Source organism: Aplysia californica, unplaced genomic scaffold (assembly GCF_000002075.1).
Source record: "Aplysia californica isolate F4 #8 unplaced genomic scaffold, AplCal3.0 scaffold00071, whole genome shotgun sequence".
In the NCBI taxonomy this organism is placed as follows: Eukaryota; Metazoa; Mollusca; class Gastropoda; order Aplysiida; family Aplysiidae; genus Aplysia; species Aplysia californica.
The window spans coordinates 1,732,941-1,754,436 of record NW_004797341.1 but is presented as its reverse complement, the minus strand read 5'-3'; the positions used below and the strand labels follow the sequence as shown (position 1 = coordinate 1,754,436).

At 39.2% G+C, this 21,496-nt stretch overlaps 1 protein-coding gene across 1 annotated transcript; it reads right to left on the bottom strand.

Moving 5' to 3' along the window:
* Window positions 1-262: 262 nt before the first annotated feature.
* Window positions 263-14,267, bottom strand: LOC101858613. The gene is made up of 5 exons (XM_005093876.3): window positions 14,184-14,267; window positions 8,459-8,651; window positions 5,286-5,400; window positions 4,387-4,499; window positions 263-1,048 (listed from the first exon to the last, which is right to left on the bottom strand). Exons 1-5 carry the CDS (start codon window positions 14,236-14,238, stop codon window positions 340-342), a joined length of 1,185 nt encoding a protein of 394 aa, XP_005093933.1. The 5' UTR covers window positions 14,239-14,267; the 3' UTR covers window positions 263-339.
* Between the last annotated feature and the right edge of the window lie 7,229 nt (window positions 14,268-21,496).

The following is a 21,496-nucleotide window of genomic DNA, read 5'->3' as shown; positions in this document are numbered from 1 at the left end:
ATTATCATTGCTATCTCTGTAAACATCTCCGTTTCTGTTCTAGAAGTTTGGCATTTCTTTCATCACAAGAAAAACAAATGAACAAGCTTTAAAATGTTAACAATAACTCTATTATCCCACAATTTACGAGCACCCTATTCTTTTTCGTCATGACACGTTTTGGCATTATATAAGATCTGTAGTGCTCATTTATTTCGACTACTCATTGCCAAGGCAAAGCCACTCTTGTAACTAATACAGGGAAATAAAGAGGTCAAACAATGTTTTACTGACACAATTTACTGAAAAACAATCCCAATAGACGAAAGCCACATTGACATTAAGCAGTCGAATTTTATTTCATTTGCCCGGGGCATTTTCCGAGATTTTCAAAATGTAAGCGTTCACTTCGCACAAGAACCTTACTGACCAAGATGAAGAGTATTTCAGACAGGCATCGTCAAACATTTTCTTCGTGCCTGTAGATAAATACAAACAGTTTTCTATTGCTCCACCATTTGGCTGTGGGTCATCCCACACACATGACGTCATATTGCCACCAGAAGTGAGAAATGTCCACCTCCCTTCATGACCCTCGTCTGTAGCACCCAACATGACGCCAGTAGAAACAGAACCTGACACAGAAGAGTTGGAGAAGTCCGCAAGGTGCTGGAACTCTTGCTTGTCGTTGATCTCCGCCAAATACCCGCCATAGAGCCGGCACAGACGATTGGCTTCATGTACGTTAACCAGTATTGGTTTAGAGAGTAAGTAGTTGTGGCCGCGATAGCTAGTGGTTGTGGAAATTATGGCGTCTTTGGAGTTTTCCACACGAGTTCTGAGGTCGTTCAGTTTGGAGTTCATTTCTTGTTCCCTCGCTTCTATTGCTTTTATCTTTGCGTCTGTTTTGTTCTCCTTGACATCTACTGCATTTATCTTTGAATCCAGTTCTTTGTCCTTTGCTTCTACTGCGTCTATCTTTGAATCCAGTTCCTTGCCCTTTGTGTCGAGTTCTTGTATCTTTGTATCCATTTCCTTTAACTTGTCAAGAACCATGTCAAAGCCGATTCTAAGAAAAAAAGGAAGTTTATTTGCTTAATCCAATATCAGAATAATTTTTCATTCATATTATGGTAGTTCCGTGTACAGGGTGATCCAAAAAAACCCCAAACAAAACAAATTTACAACTTTTTTGTGAATGTATTTCTCCACACTAAAGCTGTGTGTTTAAGATTTATACACACCATTTAGAAGTCAAAAGGAAATCGGCTGATGTTCATTTTAAGATAAAGCCACAAAATAGTTTTGCTCTACATATCACTTAAAAAGCAACCCATTTTCAGCTAGGTCCTCATTTTTGCAGCATGACGCTATAGCTCAAATTTGGCGTACCATTAAAAGTCCTAACGATTGCGCCATATTGCAAGGTACAATAGTATAAAAAAGCAACAGAATATTGCTATTCTGAGGTTACTTTTCCTGTTGAGATCATGGTTAAGATTAATAAAGAACAGAGAAATTTTTGTATTGGAAATGATTTCGCCAACAACTAGTTTCGGAAGTTTCCCACACGGTACGGAAGAAAGGTTAAATTACCCTTAAGACCTTTTGAGGCTATGGGTGGTGAATAAACGATGAAATGGTATAGATTTAACACCCTTATCAACACTGTTAGGTTATTTAAGAGGCGGGACCTCCTAGTTTAACGTCCGTCTCTTATAGGACCGGCAATGGGTGGAAATGTTCCATCAGTTAGGACCTGTAGAGAATCAGAACTAAAATTTCCCAGACAAAATGAAGTCTTCAGGTCACACGCTCACACGCGCGCACACACACATACACACACATACACACACACACACACACACACACACACACACACACACACACACACACACACACACACACAATATTCGCACTCCTTTAAACGTCACCAATGTGCAGAATTTAGTAGATGAGTCCCATGAGACCTCTGTCCTTTGATGTTGTCTGCCGCTAGGAATTTCCTATATCTCAAAGGTCCACATTCTCAACGCAGATCTTCATCAACGACTGTACCATTTTCCTGCTCTCGAATTTGATATGGATCAAAGGAGAGCAATATTAAGTTTATGATTTCTCGATCGTCTTTAAAAAAGTTAACATTTCCTCGATGTCATTTGGTTCATTGGCAAAGCCCATACCTGTATTCACATGTATGTTAACTCCACAAATATTGTCTATTGGGCAACCCCATCCATGCACAATATTGGGTCTAGAAACAGCCCCATACTGTAAGGTGTGCATGTGTCTTCAGTACTCATTGTTCGGTAGGTCCTTAGGTGTTTGGCCATCACTGAACAGTACGAACGACGCGGTAGAATATGTCGAGTTCAAAGGAGGACATAATAGAGCACTGGTTTTAGGAATTCCAGAATTTCACAAATATTTGTTAACTCTCTAAGAGAAAAAGATATTTTGTTCATATATTACAGGGATGGAAACATTTAAAAATAGATAAAAACGCACAAACTAAAACAGTTATTTCATGACTTTCCTTACAACATATTTTAAATTGGTGCATTTTTGCGTTGATGGGTTTGTTTTTTTAAAGACATTTTTGTTTTCAAATATTAGTTTTCCTCACGAATTTTAAGTCAAATAAATTCCTTTTGAATGAATTATATGATCTGTTCCTACGTACAGCATTCTATAGATCTAGTACATAGGATGTAAAGTTTAATAATCATTTTGGATCACCCTATACTTGAAACATTGTTTTTAACATTTAGACTAGAAATCGTGTTTGTAGACCAGGAAAAAGCATTTGATAGAGTAGATAGAAATAAACTGTGGCAAACACTTGAAGAGTACAGCATCAGGAGACAACTGTTGGACAACATCAGAGCCATCTACACCAACAGTATGAGCACAGTCCGCACCAAAAACGGATTCACAGACTGGTTTGACGAGTCATCTAAAGTGAGACAAGGGTGTGTGTTATCACCGCTACTATTCATAATATACATGGACAAACTTATAAAAGAAGCAAACCCCAACACGATAGACCTGAATGAGATGCAGTTTGCGGACGATCAAAGCCTGGCATATAAGAAAGAAGAGCAACTTCAAGAGCTCACAGACAGGCTGAATACACAATGTGAAAAACTCAACATGAAGATCAGTAAAAGCAAAAGAGAGACGATGAAAATCAGCAGAACACGTGGCAACCTTAGCGTCACCATCGATGGAAATCCGCTGAAACAAGTCAGCGAGTTGAAATATCTTGGTAGCATCTTTTCAGAAGACGGACGTCTCAACAGAGAAATTGAGACGAGAGTACAAAAGGCTAACAGCGTCAGCTACCAGCTTGCCCCACTCTTCAAACATCCTAACATCCCCATTGAGACCAAAGTCAAGCTCATTAACTCTATCGCCATCCCTACCTTGACCTACCAGTGCCAGACATGGACCCAGACAAAAAGTCTGGAACGTAACATAACCACCTGCGAAATGAGATGTCTAAGGGGAGCCGTCAATAAAACCAGACGGGACATGGTCAGAAACAACAAGATCAGAGAAATGGTGGGAACATCACCTGTCCTCCACTACATCCGAAGGCAAACAATCAGGTGGTTTGGACATCTCACACGTATGGCACCTAACCAGCTTGCCAGTAAAGCCTACTACAGGAAAGTATCAGGGTACAAAGCAAGAGGAAGACCAAGAAAAACCTGGAGCAAGGGTGTGAACATTCAATATCCCACCCAGCCAGGCCATCAAACTTGTTAGAGACAGGAAGCTCTTTATCCCCTTGACGCCCTAGAGGTACAAGAGGACGGATAAAGTAAATAAGTAAAGACTAGAAATTAGTTCCTTATAATATATTTATTTCCTTCTTATAAAGAAAGTCCAAAACAAGTTTTCTTTGAAATATTATCTTGAGTACGAGTAAAAGAAAAACGTTAAACATTATCGATTTCTGGACTTTGGTCGTTTGTCGTCATCATTGTTATCGTCGTCGTCGTTGTCGTTTTTGTTCTTGGTGTTGTTGTTGTTATTATTATTGTTGGTGGTGTTATTGTTTTTGTTGTTATTGTTGTTGTTGTTGTTGTTGTTATTGTTGTTGTTGCTGGTGTTGTTGTTCATGCTGCCGTAGCAACAATGAATTATTCTAGTGCTCTTTCGAATCGTCTTGTCGTTTTTGTCAACCTTAGAATTACACAGTTCTGACAGTAGTAACAGTACTATTGAGCAGAGAAAGCAGAAGAAGAAGAAGAAGAAGAAGAAGAAGAAGAAGAAGAAGAAGAAGAAGAAGAACAAGAAGAAGAAGAAGAACTACAACAACAACAGCAACAACAACAACAACAACAACAACAACAACAACAACATCAAATACCGTCTATATAACATCCTATAAGAACCTACGGTATTTCTTCTACCACTGTGTCGGCCCAGACAGACAGCGGGTGACCACCATTGTCCATTCCGTTAGCCTGACACCTGTACTTTCCTTCTACCTGGTGTGTTGGGTGTGTCCACTGGACGGGAAGGGGGGGGGGGACGGAAGAGAAAATACGGGCAGAAAAGCAGGGAAATCAAGTAAAGTTGGAACTGAAAAGTCTAAACCATATCGTTCACTATATGCAGTTGAGATAGATAGATAAATAGATAGATAGATAGATAGATAGATAGATAGATAGATAGATAGATAGATAGATAGAGAGTTTGTGTGAAAGAGAGAGAGAGAGGGAGAGAGAGAGAGTGAGAGAGAGAGACAGTGAGAGAGAGAGAACGAGAGAGAGAGAGAATGAGAAAGCGAAAGAACGAGAGAGATTGAGAAAGAGAGAGAGAGGGGGAAAGAGAGAGAGAGAGAGAGAGAGAGAGAGAGAGAGAGAGAGAGAGAGAGAGAGAGAGACAGAGAGAGAGGGGGGGAGGGGGGACGAGACATTAATGCACGGATTTGAGGGGGAGCCGGTATTGAAAAACCTTTGCGTCAAACATGGGTAAACTGCCGTCTCTTATGTCTATATAGTGAGCCTGACGTATGTACATGCAGTTGTCTTCTACTTAGCTGAATGAGTATATCCATTTGGGGGGGGGGGGGGAGGGGACAAAATATCCGCAGGAATAGGTGGAAAAGTATAGGAATTAGTAGAAACCTTTATGAAGTTTGTTTGTTTTGTTTGTTTGAGTGAAAGGAAGCGCATTGACTGAATAATGGTAATTAAATGCTGGAAAACAGTATGACATATTATACAGAAACAATTGTTTTCCGGAAACAGAAACACTTCAGAAAATATTGACGGACAATCCATGTACTGTACCTCTAGAGCGATGAAGGAATAAGCATCAACTCTGTGGTGACCAGTCACTTGTGCTCCCATCGTGTCTTTTGCGTCCACTTTATCGTTCGAAAACGCCGTAATGGAAGCAACTTCTCTGAAAGAGAGACAGTATAGTATACTTATTACGGAAATACTGTTGAGGACCAATCGCTTTTGTTTGTTTAGATTTCGTAAGAGTTTCGTTGCGGCATTGCAATAGATTAGGTAATCTATGTGCCGACGATTAGAGAATGTATGAGAACGTAACAGTTATTTGGAAGAGTTATGTGGACGATAGATGTCTGATCAGAAAGAAGGAGCAAACCACACCAGAGCACCCGCTAACCACCCACAATACTAAACTTAGACCTGGGGCCCTATTGAAAAGGAGGAACGTTCACTTCGGGCCTAGTGGTTAGGCTACCGGACTCGTAATCGTGAGTGTTTTAGCTCCTATAAATAGCTGCTTGCACTGTATGCTTCCCAGGAAGTTGAGTTAGTTTCTGAAATGCTTTCAGATCTGATGGGGTAATAGTATAGATTGTGAAGAGCATAGAGCTTGCTGTTGAGCGTGACTATGCGCTATACAAATGCTATCTTTATTAACAATTCAACATTCTATTAATTGTTTTTAAGCATCCTTCGATACCTCAGTTTTTAATTGGTCAACCGAGGTTGAGAGGGAAACAACGTTCTAGCAGAAAGATCGTATCCTCAAACGGGATTCACACTCAGGTTTTCTTTATGAGACGGCGAAATGCCTTCTTGTAACATCACAGATATCGCCGGTGATGGTGATTCTTTTGCTGTTGTTGTTGTTGTTGTTGTTGTTGTTGTTGTTATTGTTGTTGTTCTGTTGTTTTTGTTGTTGTTGTTGTTGCTGTTGTTGCTGTTGTTGTTGTTGTTGTTGTTGTTATTATTATTATTATTGTTGCAGCTGCAACTGCTACTAATGATGATGATGATTATGATGATGATGATGATTATAGTGTTATACTGATGAAGACCAAAAAGCCAGACCTTCAAAAATAATATGCTTTATAAAGTAAAATTTCAAATACGCAAGTCTTCTTTTACCTTCTAATACTAACAACAATGATCGTGATGATGATGATGATGATGATGATGATGATGATGATGATGATGATGATGATGAGTCGTCATCAGAATACATTAAATATAAAATACCATCATTTTAATTGGGCAATACCTGTACAGCATGGGTATTTGATTGTGAAAGGTGTTTTTCGAGTTGAGATATAAACACAGAGAATAACATTGTGCTATGTATGCTGCTTTGTTTGACACCTGATGTGCATTGGAAGGATTCAGATATATAACATTCCATGGATCTTCGTTCTTCTATGCAGACTTTAACAGACGAAACAACACTTTGATACATATTTTTTCAAAATAGCATATATTGGTCCAGAACAGCTAGGACTTCGTAATACTGTCCTAACGCTCGCTTTTCTCTGTCAACCCAATCAAACGCTTCTAAAAAGTCAAAAAAACATACATAGAATCTTGTGCCAGGTTTGGAGATACATTTTTGGACTAAAGATTGGAGCGAAAATATATTATCTATGGTAGAATAGTTTCGTCTAAAACAGGCCTGGGGTTCAGGGATGAGGTTACCTTCATCACACCATTGTTGTATTCTTTTATTCACTATGATTTGAAACAATTTATCAAGAACATTTAGTAAACTGCAGGAACTAGAAGGAAATGTACTAGAAGACGTTGAATCCTTCTGCTATCTTGGAAGTAAAATTGACACAGAGAGGGAGTAACAGGTGCTGAAATAAAGTCCCGCATTGGAAAAGCACAGGCAGCTTTTATCTTTAGATAGGATTTGGAAGACCAGAGGTATCTCACTTCGAACAAAGCTGAGGATTTTCAATTCAAATGTGAAATCAGTCCTGTTGTATGGATATGAGACATAGAAGGCATCACAGACTTGCATAGAGAAGATCCAGGTTTTTTTGAACAAGTGTCTAAAACAGTTACCGAGGAATAGATGGACAGACATGGTCATCAACGAGGAAGTGTCAAGGAAAACAAAACAGGTCCCAGTCAGAGATGAGGTAGGAAGAAAACGGTGGCAATGGATTGGACATACTTTCAGAAGGTCAGGCAATGTATCTGTTTTAGGAAAGCAATTGTTTCTGTATTTGTCTTACTTTTTTAAAGCACAAAATTACATTTATTTAGTCTATGCGCTTCCCTTTCCACATGGTAAAAGATCAAGGGGAAGATCGCGTGCAACATGGAAAAGAATTACTGAAATTGATGTGAATTAAGGTGGAAAGACATGGAATAGCATCAAGAGGTTAGCCCAGGATAGAGAAAATTGGAAAGTAATTGTCCCATGTCTATACCCTGGTGCAGGGTGAGAAAGGCAATGGTGATGATGATGCTGATGATTCAGTAAACTAATGCCCCTATAATTATTTACACCATTTACGTTTTCTTTTTTTTGGTTCAAATTTAACATCATGTCAAGTCTGTGCTCCTCTACGGCTGCGAAACTTTTTAAGACAACAAAGACAGTACTGAATAAAGTCCAGACTTTTATGAACAAATGTTTGAGAAATATCCTAAGAATTAGGTGGTATGATAAAATAAGAAATGAAGAGCTGTGGGAAAGAATAGAACAAAAAGATATAGAAGTAGAAATGGGACTAAAAAAGTGGTGTTGGATGGGACACACCTACAGAAAGCCCAGCGTAAACATCACAGGACAGACGCTGCAGTGGAACCCACAGGGAGCACGAGGCAGGGGTAGGCCACAGGAAACATGGCGGAGATGTGTGAAAAGAGACACGAGAGAGATGAAGCTCACTTGAAACGAGCTGGGACAGATGGCCAAATACAGAGATAGATGGAATGAGCCTGTGTGTGGCTTATACCGTGCCAGGGGTGGAAGGCATTGATGATAATAAAATATCTTAGACTTGGTCCACTCCTCTGGATATTTGCCTGTGAAGAAAACTGAGTTGAAAAGAAATTTGAAAAAGTCAGCCAGGTCCTGGTACTCAAACTTGTAAAATTACAACTATTATGATCTAACACCATACCTCATGTAATAGATTATTTATATACATATAGAAGACATAGAAACGCATGACGTTGATTAATCTATTAGACATATCTTAATTTAATAAAAGTACCTGTAGGTAGAGGCGTTAGCAGAAGCCGTCTTGGATAGTATCAGCGACAAGATGGTGCTGAAGTTAGAGCCATGTTCGTGCGTGAAAGTACAGTTGATTATCAGCTGGTTGGTGAGTCCCTCATGAAACTGGTTGTGGGAGGTTTCTATGTCTACCCCATGGCTAGGTGTAGCAAGAGCTGAACTCGTAGAATCTGTTAGAGAAAAGCATACAGAAGATGTCAACGTGGAAGAGTGTTTACTTGTAAGGTGATGATGATGATGATGATGATGATGATGATGATGATGATGATGATGATGATGGTGCTGCTGCTGATGATGATGATAATGACGAGGATAATGAAGAGGATGGGGATGATGACGATGGTTTCTTTACTTACTTTACTTTACTTTTTCATCATCTTTGCCGTTTCTTTGACAGATCTCAAACTGTATGCACACGTCTGCTTAGAGGAACTGAACGGATGAATGAGGAAACGACGACCTTGGCTAAATGCTGTAAAATTCAAGACATCGGAAGGGGAAGCGCGTGGGTCAGCGTCACTGACACACTTGGGCAGTATACTCGAGTGGTAGCAACCTTAGGCAGAGAATGTCGAGAGCGGCTTGAGGGAGCAGCCAGTGCTGAGGTAGAGACGCTGACAGAGGAGACCAATATACAGGGCGACTTCACAGATGTTTCAGTACAGCGTTGAGTCAAATCTGGATGGGCTTTCAGAGCCCGTGTAAACGGGGTCATACAGAGAGAGCTGTCTGCTGCCACTAGTATAACCACGTCTAGAATGTGCATGGAGATGAAAGCGATCCCAGAAGCCCCTAACTGGATTAAGGCGATGGAGTTTCAGTCTGCCATCCTCGTCAACGACTCGATGAGTACCCTCGAAAAAGTGAAGACACACACGATGCATGCAGACTGCCGAGAGCAATACCTAGCAGCAGACTCACAAGGATTGTATGGACCGTTAGCCCTGGCCGTGCAGGATTTCAAGGCAATGAACGTGCAGATAAGCTGGCCGGTAATGCTGAGATTGGCGGCACTGTGCACTTAGATCCACCAACAGCCATGTCAGCATTGACAGAATGAATCAACGACTACAGAGAAAATGAAGGTACCACATCACACAATGGAAAGCTGGTGTCTCTAGAGGGTCGGGGAGAGACAGCAACCTGCGTGGAAAAACCAGAAGAATATCCAACCTGCTGAAAACTGGCACGATCAGCAAGCAGACCTTTTCATGGATCCTGAAGAGGAGGGAGAGGTAATAATAATACAAATAGATAGCATTTGTATAGCGCATATCCCCGCTCAACAGCAGGCTCTATGCGCTTTACACTATATTATTACCCCAGCAGACCATAGAACACTCCAAAACATTCTCAGCTTCCCGGGAAGCATACAGTGCAAGCAGCTGATTAAGCGCTCAAACACTAACAAACTGACAAGATCTTTCGCTGTCTATAGCCGGGTACCCATTCCCACCTGGGTGAAGTGAGGAAAATTCGTGTAAAGTGCCTTTCCCAAGGACACAACGCCAGGTCCCTGACGGGATTCGAACCCACAACCTTACGGTTGCGAGTCCGAGAGCCTAACCACTAGGCCACCGACGCCACGGTAGCTATGCCATTGTGCCTCCTGCAATAATGTCTATTCTACAACCATGTAAGGAAGTAGAAAGTAAGTTCTTTTTCATCCTCTTTTACCGTTAAACGTAGAGAGGAGATGCGATTTTCTATGCAGCTCTGCAGCTCTTTCTATTGGGATATTACATTTTATCAGGTTTTCCTTGACTCCCTCAATCCATATTTTGTGGTGGGTGGTTGGCGGGTGCTCTGGTGTGGTTTGCTCCTTCTTTCCTATCAACCATCTATCGTCCTTATCTCCCCTTTTTCTTTTTTTGTATGTTTGTTACTCTCTTGTGACACCTCTAATCTTCTGGCGCTCATATGACCTTATGCAGTTGCGAGCGCCGTAAAACCTCTACTAAAACGAAAAAATATTTTGTGTGGTTTACTTCTTATTTTACAGCCTGAGTGCTGGATATTTTAGGCTCTCGATGTTGGCTGGCGTAACAGGTGGCCAAACCATTATAGTTTCTGTTTTTTAAAATGAAATACAGACATGACTCAGTGCTAATAGCCGCTCTTACTTCTTTAGCTCTCTGATTGTCTTGTCTTATGATTGTAAGGGTTTTGCGGAGACATATTTTCATCTCGCATGCTGTGATTTTGCTTCCATGGGTTTTATTCAATATCTAGGTCTGGCTTGTATCATAATGTAAGTATAGATACTGAAGTGATATCCTGTCTCTTTATATCCTTGGGGGTGTTTGGATGAGATAGAAAGAGTGCAAGCTGATAGGAAATAGTGTTTGACATGGGTATTCTGGGGAATATGTTTTCGGCTCATGTTCATAACTTCTATTTTTGATGTGCTAATTTTCAAGCCAAATTCTTTCAAGTTGTTGTTCAGTCCGGTAGTGTGGTTTTGGAGGCTTTGTTGTTTTGGATGAATAAGAAAGTGGTTATCTGCGAATAGAAGTTCATTGACGCTTTCTGGTCTTTGGTTTACGTCTTTTGTTATTGTGTCCATAAAGATTATAAACAGGAGGGGGATAAAAACGTATCCCTGCCATACTCCATATTTTACTTTGAACCAGTCTGTATTGCATTCTTTTATTTTTACCTAGCTTTTACTTGTGGTCTAAATAACTGTATCATTGTGTAACAGTTGTCCTCTTACGCTGTACTATTAAAATGGTTTCCAGAGTTTTGTGTGGTTTACTATGTCGTAAGCTTTCTTCTAATCTACGGAGACGACACCGGATTCCTTGTCGTGTTCAACGGTTCGCTCGCATAGCTGTCGTAATGCGAATACAGTATATTATTATGTTTCACTTCTTCCCTTTCGGAATCCTAAACGAGCTTCGCTCAAGTTTTTCTCTAAGATAAGTCTTATCGGCTGTTTTAATACGTTCCTGTATGTTTTCCCTGCATGACGTAACACAGAAATGCCCTTGTACGTTGTGCGGTCGAGCTTGTTGCTTTTCTTTCTCCGTAATGGGTCACAAAAATAGCTCTCTGCCAGTCTTCTGGACATTTCCTTAGCTTCCAGACCCTATTGAAAATTCGCCCCATTCAGCGACAGTGCATTGGTGTTTCTGCAGGCTCTTATGGCTGCCAGTGTGACCTCAATCTGGTCCTGGGGATTTGTTCTTTGGGATGGTTTTGAGTGAAGTTTCAAGTTCTCTGGACAGTTTGAGTGGATCTGTTTGCTCTATATTATGCTGGTTGGAATTCTCCCAGCAAACAGGTTGAGGAGTTCCCATCTTCCCTTGTTTTTAAAAAAAAGTATCCTTCCTGACTTGTGCCGTTTCTTGAATAGCTTCTTTCACATTTTAATTGCTTATTTAGATTCTTATCTTGTTTTTGTTCTTGTTCTTGTTCTTCTTTTTCTTCTTCTTCTTCTTCTTCTTCTTCTTCTTCTTCTTCTTCTTCTTCTTCTTCTTCTTCTTCTTCTTCTTCTTCTTCTTCTTCTTCTTCTTCTTCTTCTTCTTCTTCTTCTTCTTCTTCTTCTTCTTCTTCTTCTTCTTCTTCTTCTTCTTCTTCTTCTTCTTCTTCTTCTTCTTCTTCTTCAGATCTTCTTCTTCTTCTTCTTCTTCTTCTTCTTCTTCTTCTTCTTCTTCTTCTTCTTCTTCTTCTTCTTCTTCTTCTTCTTCTTCTTCTTCTTCTTCTTCTTCTTCTTCTTCTTCTTCTTCTTCTTCTTCTTCTTCTTCTTCTTCTTCTTCTTCTTCTTCTTCTTCTTCTTCTTCTTCTTCTTCTTCTTCTTCTTCTTCTTCTTTTCCTTGGCATTGTTATCATCATCATTATTATTATTATTATTATTATTATTATTATTATTATTATCATTATTATTATTATTATTATTATTATCATTATCATCATTATTATTATTATTATTATTATTATTATTATTATTATTATTATTATTATTATTATTATTACTGTTACTATTATTATTATTATTATTATTATTATTATTATTATTATTATTATTATTATTATGGTTATTTTAGAGCAATTAAACTAATGGGTCATCTTACAAAAATATTGCTGCCAGTACTAATGGGAAGACTGAGAAAAAGTGTAAGACCAGGGATTTAAAAAACGCAATTTCGCTTTGTTCCTGACAAATGTTCCAGAAATGCTATATTTACATATTCACCATAACAATGTCAATGGAATGATGTAGTTCCAGGCGTTCGATAAAGTTAGACATGAGCTATTCAAAATAATGGAAAAGCTACACTTTGATGGAAAAGATCTAAGAATTATCAGGAATTTGTACTGGGACCAAAACGCTGCTGTACGAATTAAAGGAGAATACAGTGAATATAAGCAGAGTAGAAGAGGAGTGAGGAAAGGATGTGGTATGTCACCAGACCTCTTTAACAGGTACAGTGAAACAATCCTTAGAAACATAGAAGAATATCCAGGTCTCAAAGTAAACAGAAAAAATATTAATACCATCAGATATGCCGATTACACAGTTTTAATAGCAGACTAAAAAGAACCTTCAATCGCTTCTAGATACTGTTGTAATGTAAGATAGTACTTTATTATCCCACAGGGGAATTTTCCTTGGCTGTACAGGACCGTAAAAACACATGCAGGTATACATTAAAAAATTAAATTATATATATTACTCTCATTAAAATTCAATATGAAAGTAATCTCATTAGCAAAGGTGACAAGATAAAGCAGGTCCTACAGTTTTAATATCTAGGATAATGTGATACCATCTGATACCAAATTTTCCAAAGACATAAAATGGAGAATTACAATGGCTAAGGCTAGTTTCAATAAAGTGAGCCCAATCCTGAAAAATAGAAACATCTTAATGAACACCCAAATGACAGTTCTGGAATGCTATGTACGGGCAACCCTTCTATATTATGGCTGTGAATGTTGGACAATCACTAAAGACAGTGAAAACACAATAGAAGCAACAGAAATGTGTTTTATAGAAGACTGCTAAGAGTATCATGGAAGGAAAAGAAATCAAATGAGGTAGTGCTTGAAGAAGCTCACGTGGGGCGCTCACTGTTAAAAACAATCAGGAAACGATAAGTGCAGCTTTTAGGGACACCTGAATAGACATAAGGGTCTTGAACATCTAGCTCTCACTGACAACATTGAAGGCAAACGAGGCAGGGGTAGGCCAGATAAACCTACCTAGGGAACCAAAAGAAATGGGTAACGGTGAAAGATCAGGGAAACATAGCTTTCTAAGAGCATCCGAGCAAAGGAATTAAAGGAGAACCATGAGAGCCGATGTCTGTTGCAGATCCGGCAGAGGATGATGATGAGTTATAATTATTGTTATTATGAATATTATTATTATCATCATTATTATTATTATTATCATTATTATTATTATTATTATTATTATTATTATTATTATTATTATTATTGTTATTACTATTATTATTATTACTGTAATTATTATTAATGTTACTTTTATTATTATTATTGTTGTTGTTGTTGTTGTTGTTGTTGTTGTTGTTGTTAATAGTATTATTTCTATTGTTATTATTATTATTGTTATTATTATTATTATTATTGTTATTATTATTATTATTATTATTATTATTATTATCATTATTATTATTATTTTTATTATTGTTATTGTTATTATCATTATATTATATACAAAGTAACAAACTCACCAGCGACAGAGGCCGACAGTATCAAGACAAGAACAGGGAACATGTTGAACAACATCCTGAAGACAACAGATGTGTTTTGCCCTCTGCACGACCTGTCCTCGACGGACTGGCTTTATAAAGATAAGCCGGTGCGTAACCCTTTCATTGCTGAAACATATCAATCTACAATAAAAATTAAGTCTTTCTGCAGCCTTTCTACAGCTATTATCAGTGGCTGCTGCTTGCCACTGTCTTTCATCTACACCCAGTGGCGGTGGGTAGTGAAGGGCTTACGGGCTTGAGCCCCTCACCCCCACCCCCTTTGTTAGGCGCGTTCTATTTTCTGCAACAACACGACCCAATCCACCTCATAGACGTTGTGTGTTTGGAATGCTGTGTGTTTGTGCCGCTGAGATTTAACAGTTATTTATTACATCAAACCACTTTTAAGGCAACTTTTTCTTCAGATAAAAACTAATTAGAGAAATTTGGAGGTGAAACTGCTTCGTCCCCACCATCCAGAAGAGCTTAACTTTAAGAACCAAGAGATGGAAAAACAAAGGTAACTCTTCTCGTTTGAATGATTCTCAAAATGCCGTGGCTCGCCGTAAGTATAGAAAAATCATCACTGTTTTGTTCTTATTGCTTGCTTTTTGGTGGTAAAGAAGTGGAAGCAACCTAAGCCCCACCCAAATCTTGGTCCACCCACCGCCACTGTCTACACCACTGATCTGATGATTGGTAAGAAATTCTAATACCGAGCCTTCTCGGATAAGGGCAGAAAATCTCGAAAGACCTGTTTGCAAGTTGCGCTAGTCAAAGATCCCCTGATGCTCTTAAAATAGATAAGAGTAGGCTTTGGCTGCCTCCCAGGCAAAATGTTAAATTCCTACCAAACTGAACATTTTTTTTTCAATCTAATTTTTTACGGCGTTTGCAACTGCATAGGGTCATATGAGAGCGCAGGACACAATACACATTTTCAGTTTATGTCGAGTGAATGTTTAGTTCAGGTTTTGGTATGTTTAAACAGCTTGCAGGCGATATAGATGTTGCAGAGATTCAACGTTTCTTAGACAACGGCTTCCGTCAGAATCTATTTGGTTCTGATGCGGCTGGCTGTTTCACAGAATTTCTCAGCCTCTTTCCTCACTCACCCTCCTCCCTTACTCCCTTCATACTCATCATCCCTCCTCAATCTCCTCTCTCCTTTCTTATCCTCCTTCCTAACTCACTCCATACCCATCCTTCCCCGATACTCACCCTCCCTGCATACTCACCCTCCCTCCTTACTCACCCTCCTTTCGTACTCACCCTTTTTCCTTATTCAGCCTCCCTCCTCACTCATCCTCACCCTCCTTCCATACTCATGTCCCTCCCTACTCTTCCTCCTTCCTTTCTAAGTCTTTCTCCCATCTCAGTTTGTAGATAGTGTGAACGCAGTTTTAGACTCCAATGGGTGAAAGAACTAAAAACAAGTTCCTGTTATGAAATGCAAATGGTAATATGTTGTTTGTTTGGGTTTTTTCACTTTTTGAGTGTTCTTTGTTCTTTTTTTATCAAGGTTCGTAATGATTACAGAATGTAGATTACTTAGATAGTTTTTTGGCGAGAGCGTAATCAGCAAAACATTTTTTATTAACCTTTCGTGGCAATCATGTACAACGAAAGTTAAGTTCTCCGTAAGTATATTATAGACTAGCTGGTGGGCAGCTTTAAGCTACGGCAGACGCAACGAAATAGAAGTTTCTGATATGTAATAAGAGATATAGAAGTTTCTTTTTTTAAAGTTGTTGATGCTTACAGAATGTTTCTTGATAGAGTGTTATCAGTACATTTTGTTCTTGAACTTTAGTATTGACGTTAACGACTGCCAGGTATACTGAACTTTTTTTCAACTTTCAGAAATGGCCCAAAGAATAATGTGATGACATTCTTCCGTATAGCAGGCGCCATTTTGGCTCGACTAGTGTCAAGCTGATCTATGATGCGGATGACCCAGGTCAAATCCTTTGTATACTTATTCTTTTCCTATTGTTGTCAGTGGCGTAACGGTTATGCGTTTCGCCTTTGAAGGCAGGAGACTCGAATTCTATGCCGGAGTAGGTAGACATTTTCATTGAGCTTCCCGGTCTTTCTTTTGTGATGCTGTATTCTTAACCTCTCAAACCGGGTTGCCCTGACTGGCAGAGAGGAGTCCCGTCTACTAGATGATTTAATATATATATATATATATTATATGTTTTTGAGTAAGTGTTTGACGACGCTCGCAAATGCATAAGGTCATTTGAGCGCGCAGGACACACCAAACTTTTTCAATTGGTAGGAAAATTTGAAGTTTGCCCCTCTGGGGGTCGAAACTTACTCTTTACGATTTTAGACCATCAAGGGATTTTTAACGTGCGCAATTTGCACACGGTACCTCCAAGGTTTTTAGTTCGTGTCCGAGAAGGCTAGGTGTAGGTCTTACCTACCATAAAACCAGAGGTGTGTCTGAAAGACAACAATATGACAGAGCAGTAGAAAGACTACATAAAGTGTTAGGAACCTAGAGGAGGGGGCAAAGGAGGTGAGGGGATGGGGGCATAAAGAGGAGACGAAAGCAGACAACAGAGCAATATTAAAGAGCGGGAAAGGATGTGCAAGGAGACAATTTTAGAGAGGAAATGTTCCCTCCCTATCCTGATTCGAACCCGGGGCCGTTGAATGAGAGACGAACACCTCTCGACCATGGGAGCAAAGGCGAAGCGTCTATATAATCAAATAATCACGCTTCCCTTCTCAATTTTGAAACATTGTGGCAGTCAAATTCACCCATAGACGTAAACCTCATAAATTAAATGTAAAAAGACGGTCTTAATCGCCAATGAACAATAAACTATGCCTAACCTTCAAAACCGTTTCATTGCCACAGAAATAGCCTGTTCGCTCCTATCGGGCCACTCCATAAGCAGTCACAAGCTTTGATTAAGTAAGCTTAAAGTGAGGCTGGAAGAGTCTACCAATAGAGTTGAAGGGAACATGTGCATAGCAGTCAAAACTGTTTCATTGCCACATATACCCTGTTCACCCCTTTTGAGCCACAGTTATAAGCAGCCACACGCGCTGATTATGTAAGCTAACTATAACACTGGTCGAGTCAACCTCACAGATGTGAGGGGAAATAACTCCTAATGATAATATCATGATCTCTACGAGTTCTTGTTTTTTTTCCTCGACTTTTTAACGTCCTATAATCAGATCGTTACCTTGAATATGACACCGGCTCCTGGTCGCGAAAAGGTAGACAAAAACAGCCAAATGTGAAATAAAAAATGAATAATTGGCATGCTCCACCAAAGTGTTTAGACTGTCTGGTATAATATGCCATTGTAGTACTGACATCTCTGCTTCTTTACTTGATGTTCGTGTATTCAAATCTAAAGTTAAATGTAAGGTTAGTTAGAATAAATATTTAATGAAATACATTCCCGATTATTTTAGCGGTTGAATATGCATACAACATGAATTCAGGATTTGTTTTCATTCACAACTCAGAGTTGCCGTCTCCAGTAAGATTTTTGTGACTTGTGTGAGTGTGATATCTCCATGACCTATCTGGTCCCATCTCACTTTGATTACCCTGTTAAACAAGTAGGCCTTCGCCCCTGCACGAGAGTCCCCTCCTGGATGATCAATTAAACGTGTATCGATGGAGGCGTAAAAATATTTACTTTAAATACTGGGGATTTTGTTTTAAGGGTCAGGATTTTTACCGAGAATTCAAAATGCAAACAGATCAGAGCAATTGCAATAACGAAATGTTGCATGAACGTAATGTTGCCATAAGTCTGTAGAAGTTGGCTAAGGCAAAACAATGATTGCTTTACAATGTACTTTACTTTACGTCCTTTGTTAAGCGTGTGGCGTCTGTGACAGTGTGCTATGTTATCCCAGGACCCTTTTCACCCAATCCATCAAGGTTTTTCTTGGTCTTTCTCTTGATTTGAAGCCAGATTCACGGGGTGTGATAAGCTTTTGCTGCTGTTACTTTGTCGGGCATTCTGGTTAGTTGTCAGAACCATTTGTGAGGCAGCGTGGTGGAATCATCAGGCTCTCGTCAAAATAATCAGATGTGAAGAAACTTGCATTTTCCCGCAGGTTTGTGAATTGTTATCCAATTTCTTTTTTGGCTCAACACCTTTCATGCCCATTAAAGAACTGATTTCTGTGTGGATATTCTTTAAAACATTTCTTAAAGGCACAAAAAATGTAAATTTTCAGTTACGACAGACTCTTAAGCTAAGGAAATAACTAATCTCTGGCGGCCATTTTCTCGGTAATGTTACCTCTGAAAACAGGTGACCCCCACCTCCTATATTTGCAAATATCTCGGCTTGTATTCAAGATAAATGGATATTTTTTCTCATCCAAATAAAGACAAGTACACAAGCTTGTAGATGATAGCAAAAACTCTACATGCCCAAAAATTGACGAGAGCCTGATTCCATCATGCTGCTTCACATTTGATTCTTTGACGATCAATGACTTGTTGTGTTCCTGTTAGTAGACAAATAGTCTCGTTCCTAATGCGGTCTCATCAGGTGACATTGATAGTTTTGCGAAGACACCTCGTTTGGCACACATTGACTTTTCTTTCTTGTGCTTTATTTAAGGACCATTTTTGGCTCTGGTATGTTTGAGTTGGTAATAAGATACAATTGTGATGCAGCGTGGTGGAATCAGGCTCTCGTCAATTTTTGGGTATGTTGAGTTATTGGTAACGTCTTAAAGCATGTTCACTTGTCTTTATTTTGATGGAAAAAAGTATCCATTTATCTTGAATACAAGTCGAGATATTTGCGAATGAAGACGGTGGGGGTCACCTGTTTTCAGAGGTAAAATTGTTGACAAAATGGCCGCCAAAGAGTCGTTATTTCCTTAACTTTAGAATCAGTGGTAACTGAAAATTTACATTTTTTTAGCCTTTAATAGACGTTTGTCAGAAAAATGCACACAGAAATGAGTTCTTTAATGGGCATGAAAGGTGTTGAGCCTAAAAAGAGAAATTGGATAAAATTCACTAACTGCGGAAAAATGCAAGTTTCTTCACTTTGATTATTTTGACGAGAGCCTGATTCCACCACGCTGCCTCACAATTGATAAGCTGGGCTTTCACCTCGATTGAGATGTTGTTGTGACTGAGCAGGGGCACAAGCTGGTACGTCACTGCGTTTTGCCTTGTTCAATGATTGCTGGGGCGGTAAAACATGTTTGTGTCCATTGTTGATAAAAGCATAACAGCACAATAATTGCTCCCTCATTTGATAGGACAATTAATCCTCACTAGAATTGTAATCTGTTTGTCACGCTCACTTGTGTTGTACCTTGGATTAATAAAGATATCGTTAATTTAACCAGTGAAACCGTTATCTTTTTATTGCCGTTTTCCACGTGTATGACTAGTCAACATGGTGGCAACGAAATTTTTCGGATGGTTCCCAGTGTTTGGTAATCCGATAGCGAGCTTTGAGTGACAGGCAACGCCCCATGCAGTCCCATTCACAAACATTGAGTGACTGTCGCGCTCGAACGTATCGCCAAATTTCCGGTTAGGGAAATACCCGAGGAAACTCACTTATTGAAGAGCATGAATGCAGAGTTGTTCACCTTGATTTGTACAACTGTAGAGATGGCTACTCAACAAAGACAGATTCCTATCCCAAGACCTTTAGTGTTGACTGAAACCTCAATGCTAACTGGAAAGTTTTTCACAGGGATTGGAAAAGCTAAAGCTATGAGATAGCAAGAAAGCTGTCAGCAGAGATAGAAGAAGTGAGAGTAGCAACATTGCTGCCCTGTATAGGCAGAGAGGCCATGGGCATATATGACGGCTTCCAGCTAGGTGAAGTCAAAGACATCAAGAAGATTTTGGATCCCTTTTAAACCTACTGCATTGGTGAGACAAATGAGTCCTACGAAAGATTCGTTTTCAACAGCCGTAACCAGCAAGATGGTGAATCTGTAGACAAGTACATAGCCGAGCTTAGAAAACTTGCAAAAACATGTAACTTCCAAGAGTTGGGGGAAAGTCTATCCAGGACATAGATGAAGGTAAATTCGTCAAAGAGCTAGATTTTTTAAAATGCTATCAGAGGAAAGTGAACAAGCTATTTAAGACACTGACTCTGTGAACTTGAAGACGTCAGTGTGTTCCTTTTACAGTGTAGCAGCCTTTTCGTGGATTATTTTCTTAGAGCTGTTTTGATGATGTAAGGCGAAATCCGTATTTTGTGATTTTTAAGGGCTAGACAGCAATGCACTACAGCAATGTGGATCAAGAGAGGAGTTAATCAAGGCAGACTTAATCTAAAGCAATATAGATCTAGAAGCCAGGTGTGACTGTAAAAGGATAGACAACAATGTAGATGTAAAAAGCTTCAGCAGCGTATACCAGTAGTGGAGCACTGGCGCCAAGGCGTCGACCCCGAGTAAAGCCGGGTACTCAGCTAGTAATAATATCTGCTTATAATCGCTGTACATACATATATATTATACAGGCAGTAATAATTTAAGTGACGAGAATTGCTGTGATTTCCTGACCACAAAAAGTCAGTGAATGTCAATAGTATTCTTTGTTCTTGGATATAAATATAAAATATAATCTCACACTTGGAAGCTCATGCATGTTTGGTCCCAAAAATATGTTAGTGTCTTAAGGTGTCTAAACTAGGCGCAATTTATGCATGCACTTGTATGTATAAGTTAAAGAGTTCTGGTGACAAAAGACGTCCTTGTCTTATTTCTCTTTTATTTTAAATAGTTGCTCCCGCATCCAATCCGGACATTGGTGAGAGCCTTGTTAGTGAGACAGCTTCCTGGGCGTTCGGTATACTGTGGTAGGGTGGCCAGTTAATTTCCACGCCGCCTTTACTTCCCCAACTCGAAGTCAGGTACTCATTTCTGCTGGGTGGGCAGGAGGGGGCGAAAAAAAAAAGTATCCGAACCGAGGCTCGAATCCGGACTTTCTCTTCTAATCTGCTTATAATCGCTGTAAATACGTATATATATATATATATATATATATATATATATATATATATATATATATAGGCAGTAAATCCTAGGTGTAATCTCAAAAGCAAAGGTGAAAATATCAAAGAGGTTCAACATTATAAATATCTTGGATACATACTTACATGTGATGTCAAATAATCCACCGAAATAAAACAAAGAATTGCAATGCCCAATCCTGAAAAACAGAAACATCTCAACGGCTAACAAAATGAAAACTCTGAAATGGCATTGTATGGTCAACCCTTCTATATTGCCGCGAATACTGGACAATCACTAGT

Excerpts from the sequence above, each read along its gene's own strand:
- LOC101858613 (XM_005093876.3), bottom strand. The coding sequence starts at position 14,238 with ATGTTGTTCAACATGTTCCCTGTTCTTGTCTTGATACTGTCGGCCTCT. Across the intron at positions 5,401-8,458 it reads GCTAACGCCTCTACCTACAG|AGAAGTTGCTTCCATTACGG; the intron begins GTACTTTTATTA and ends TCTCTCTTTCAG. Across the intron at positions 4,500-5,285 it reads ATTCCTTCATCGCTCTAGAG|TGGACACACCCAACACACCA; the intron begins GTACAGTACATG and ends CTTCCCGTCCAG.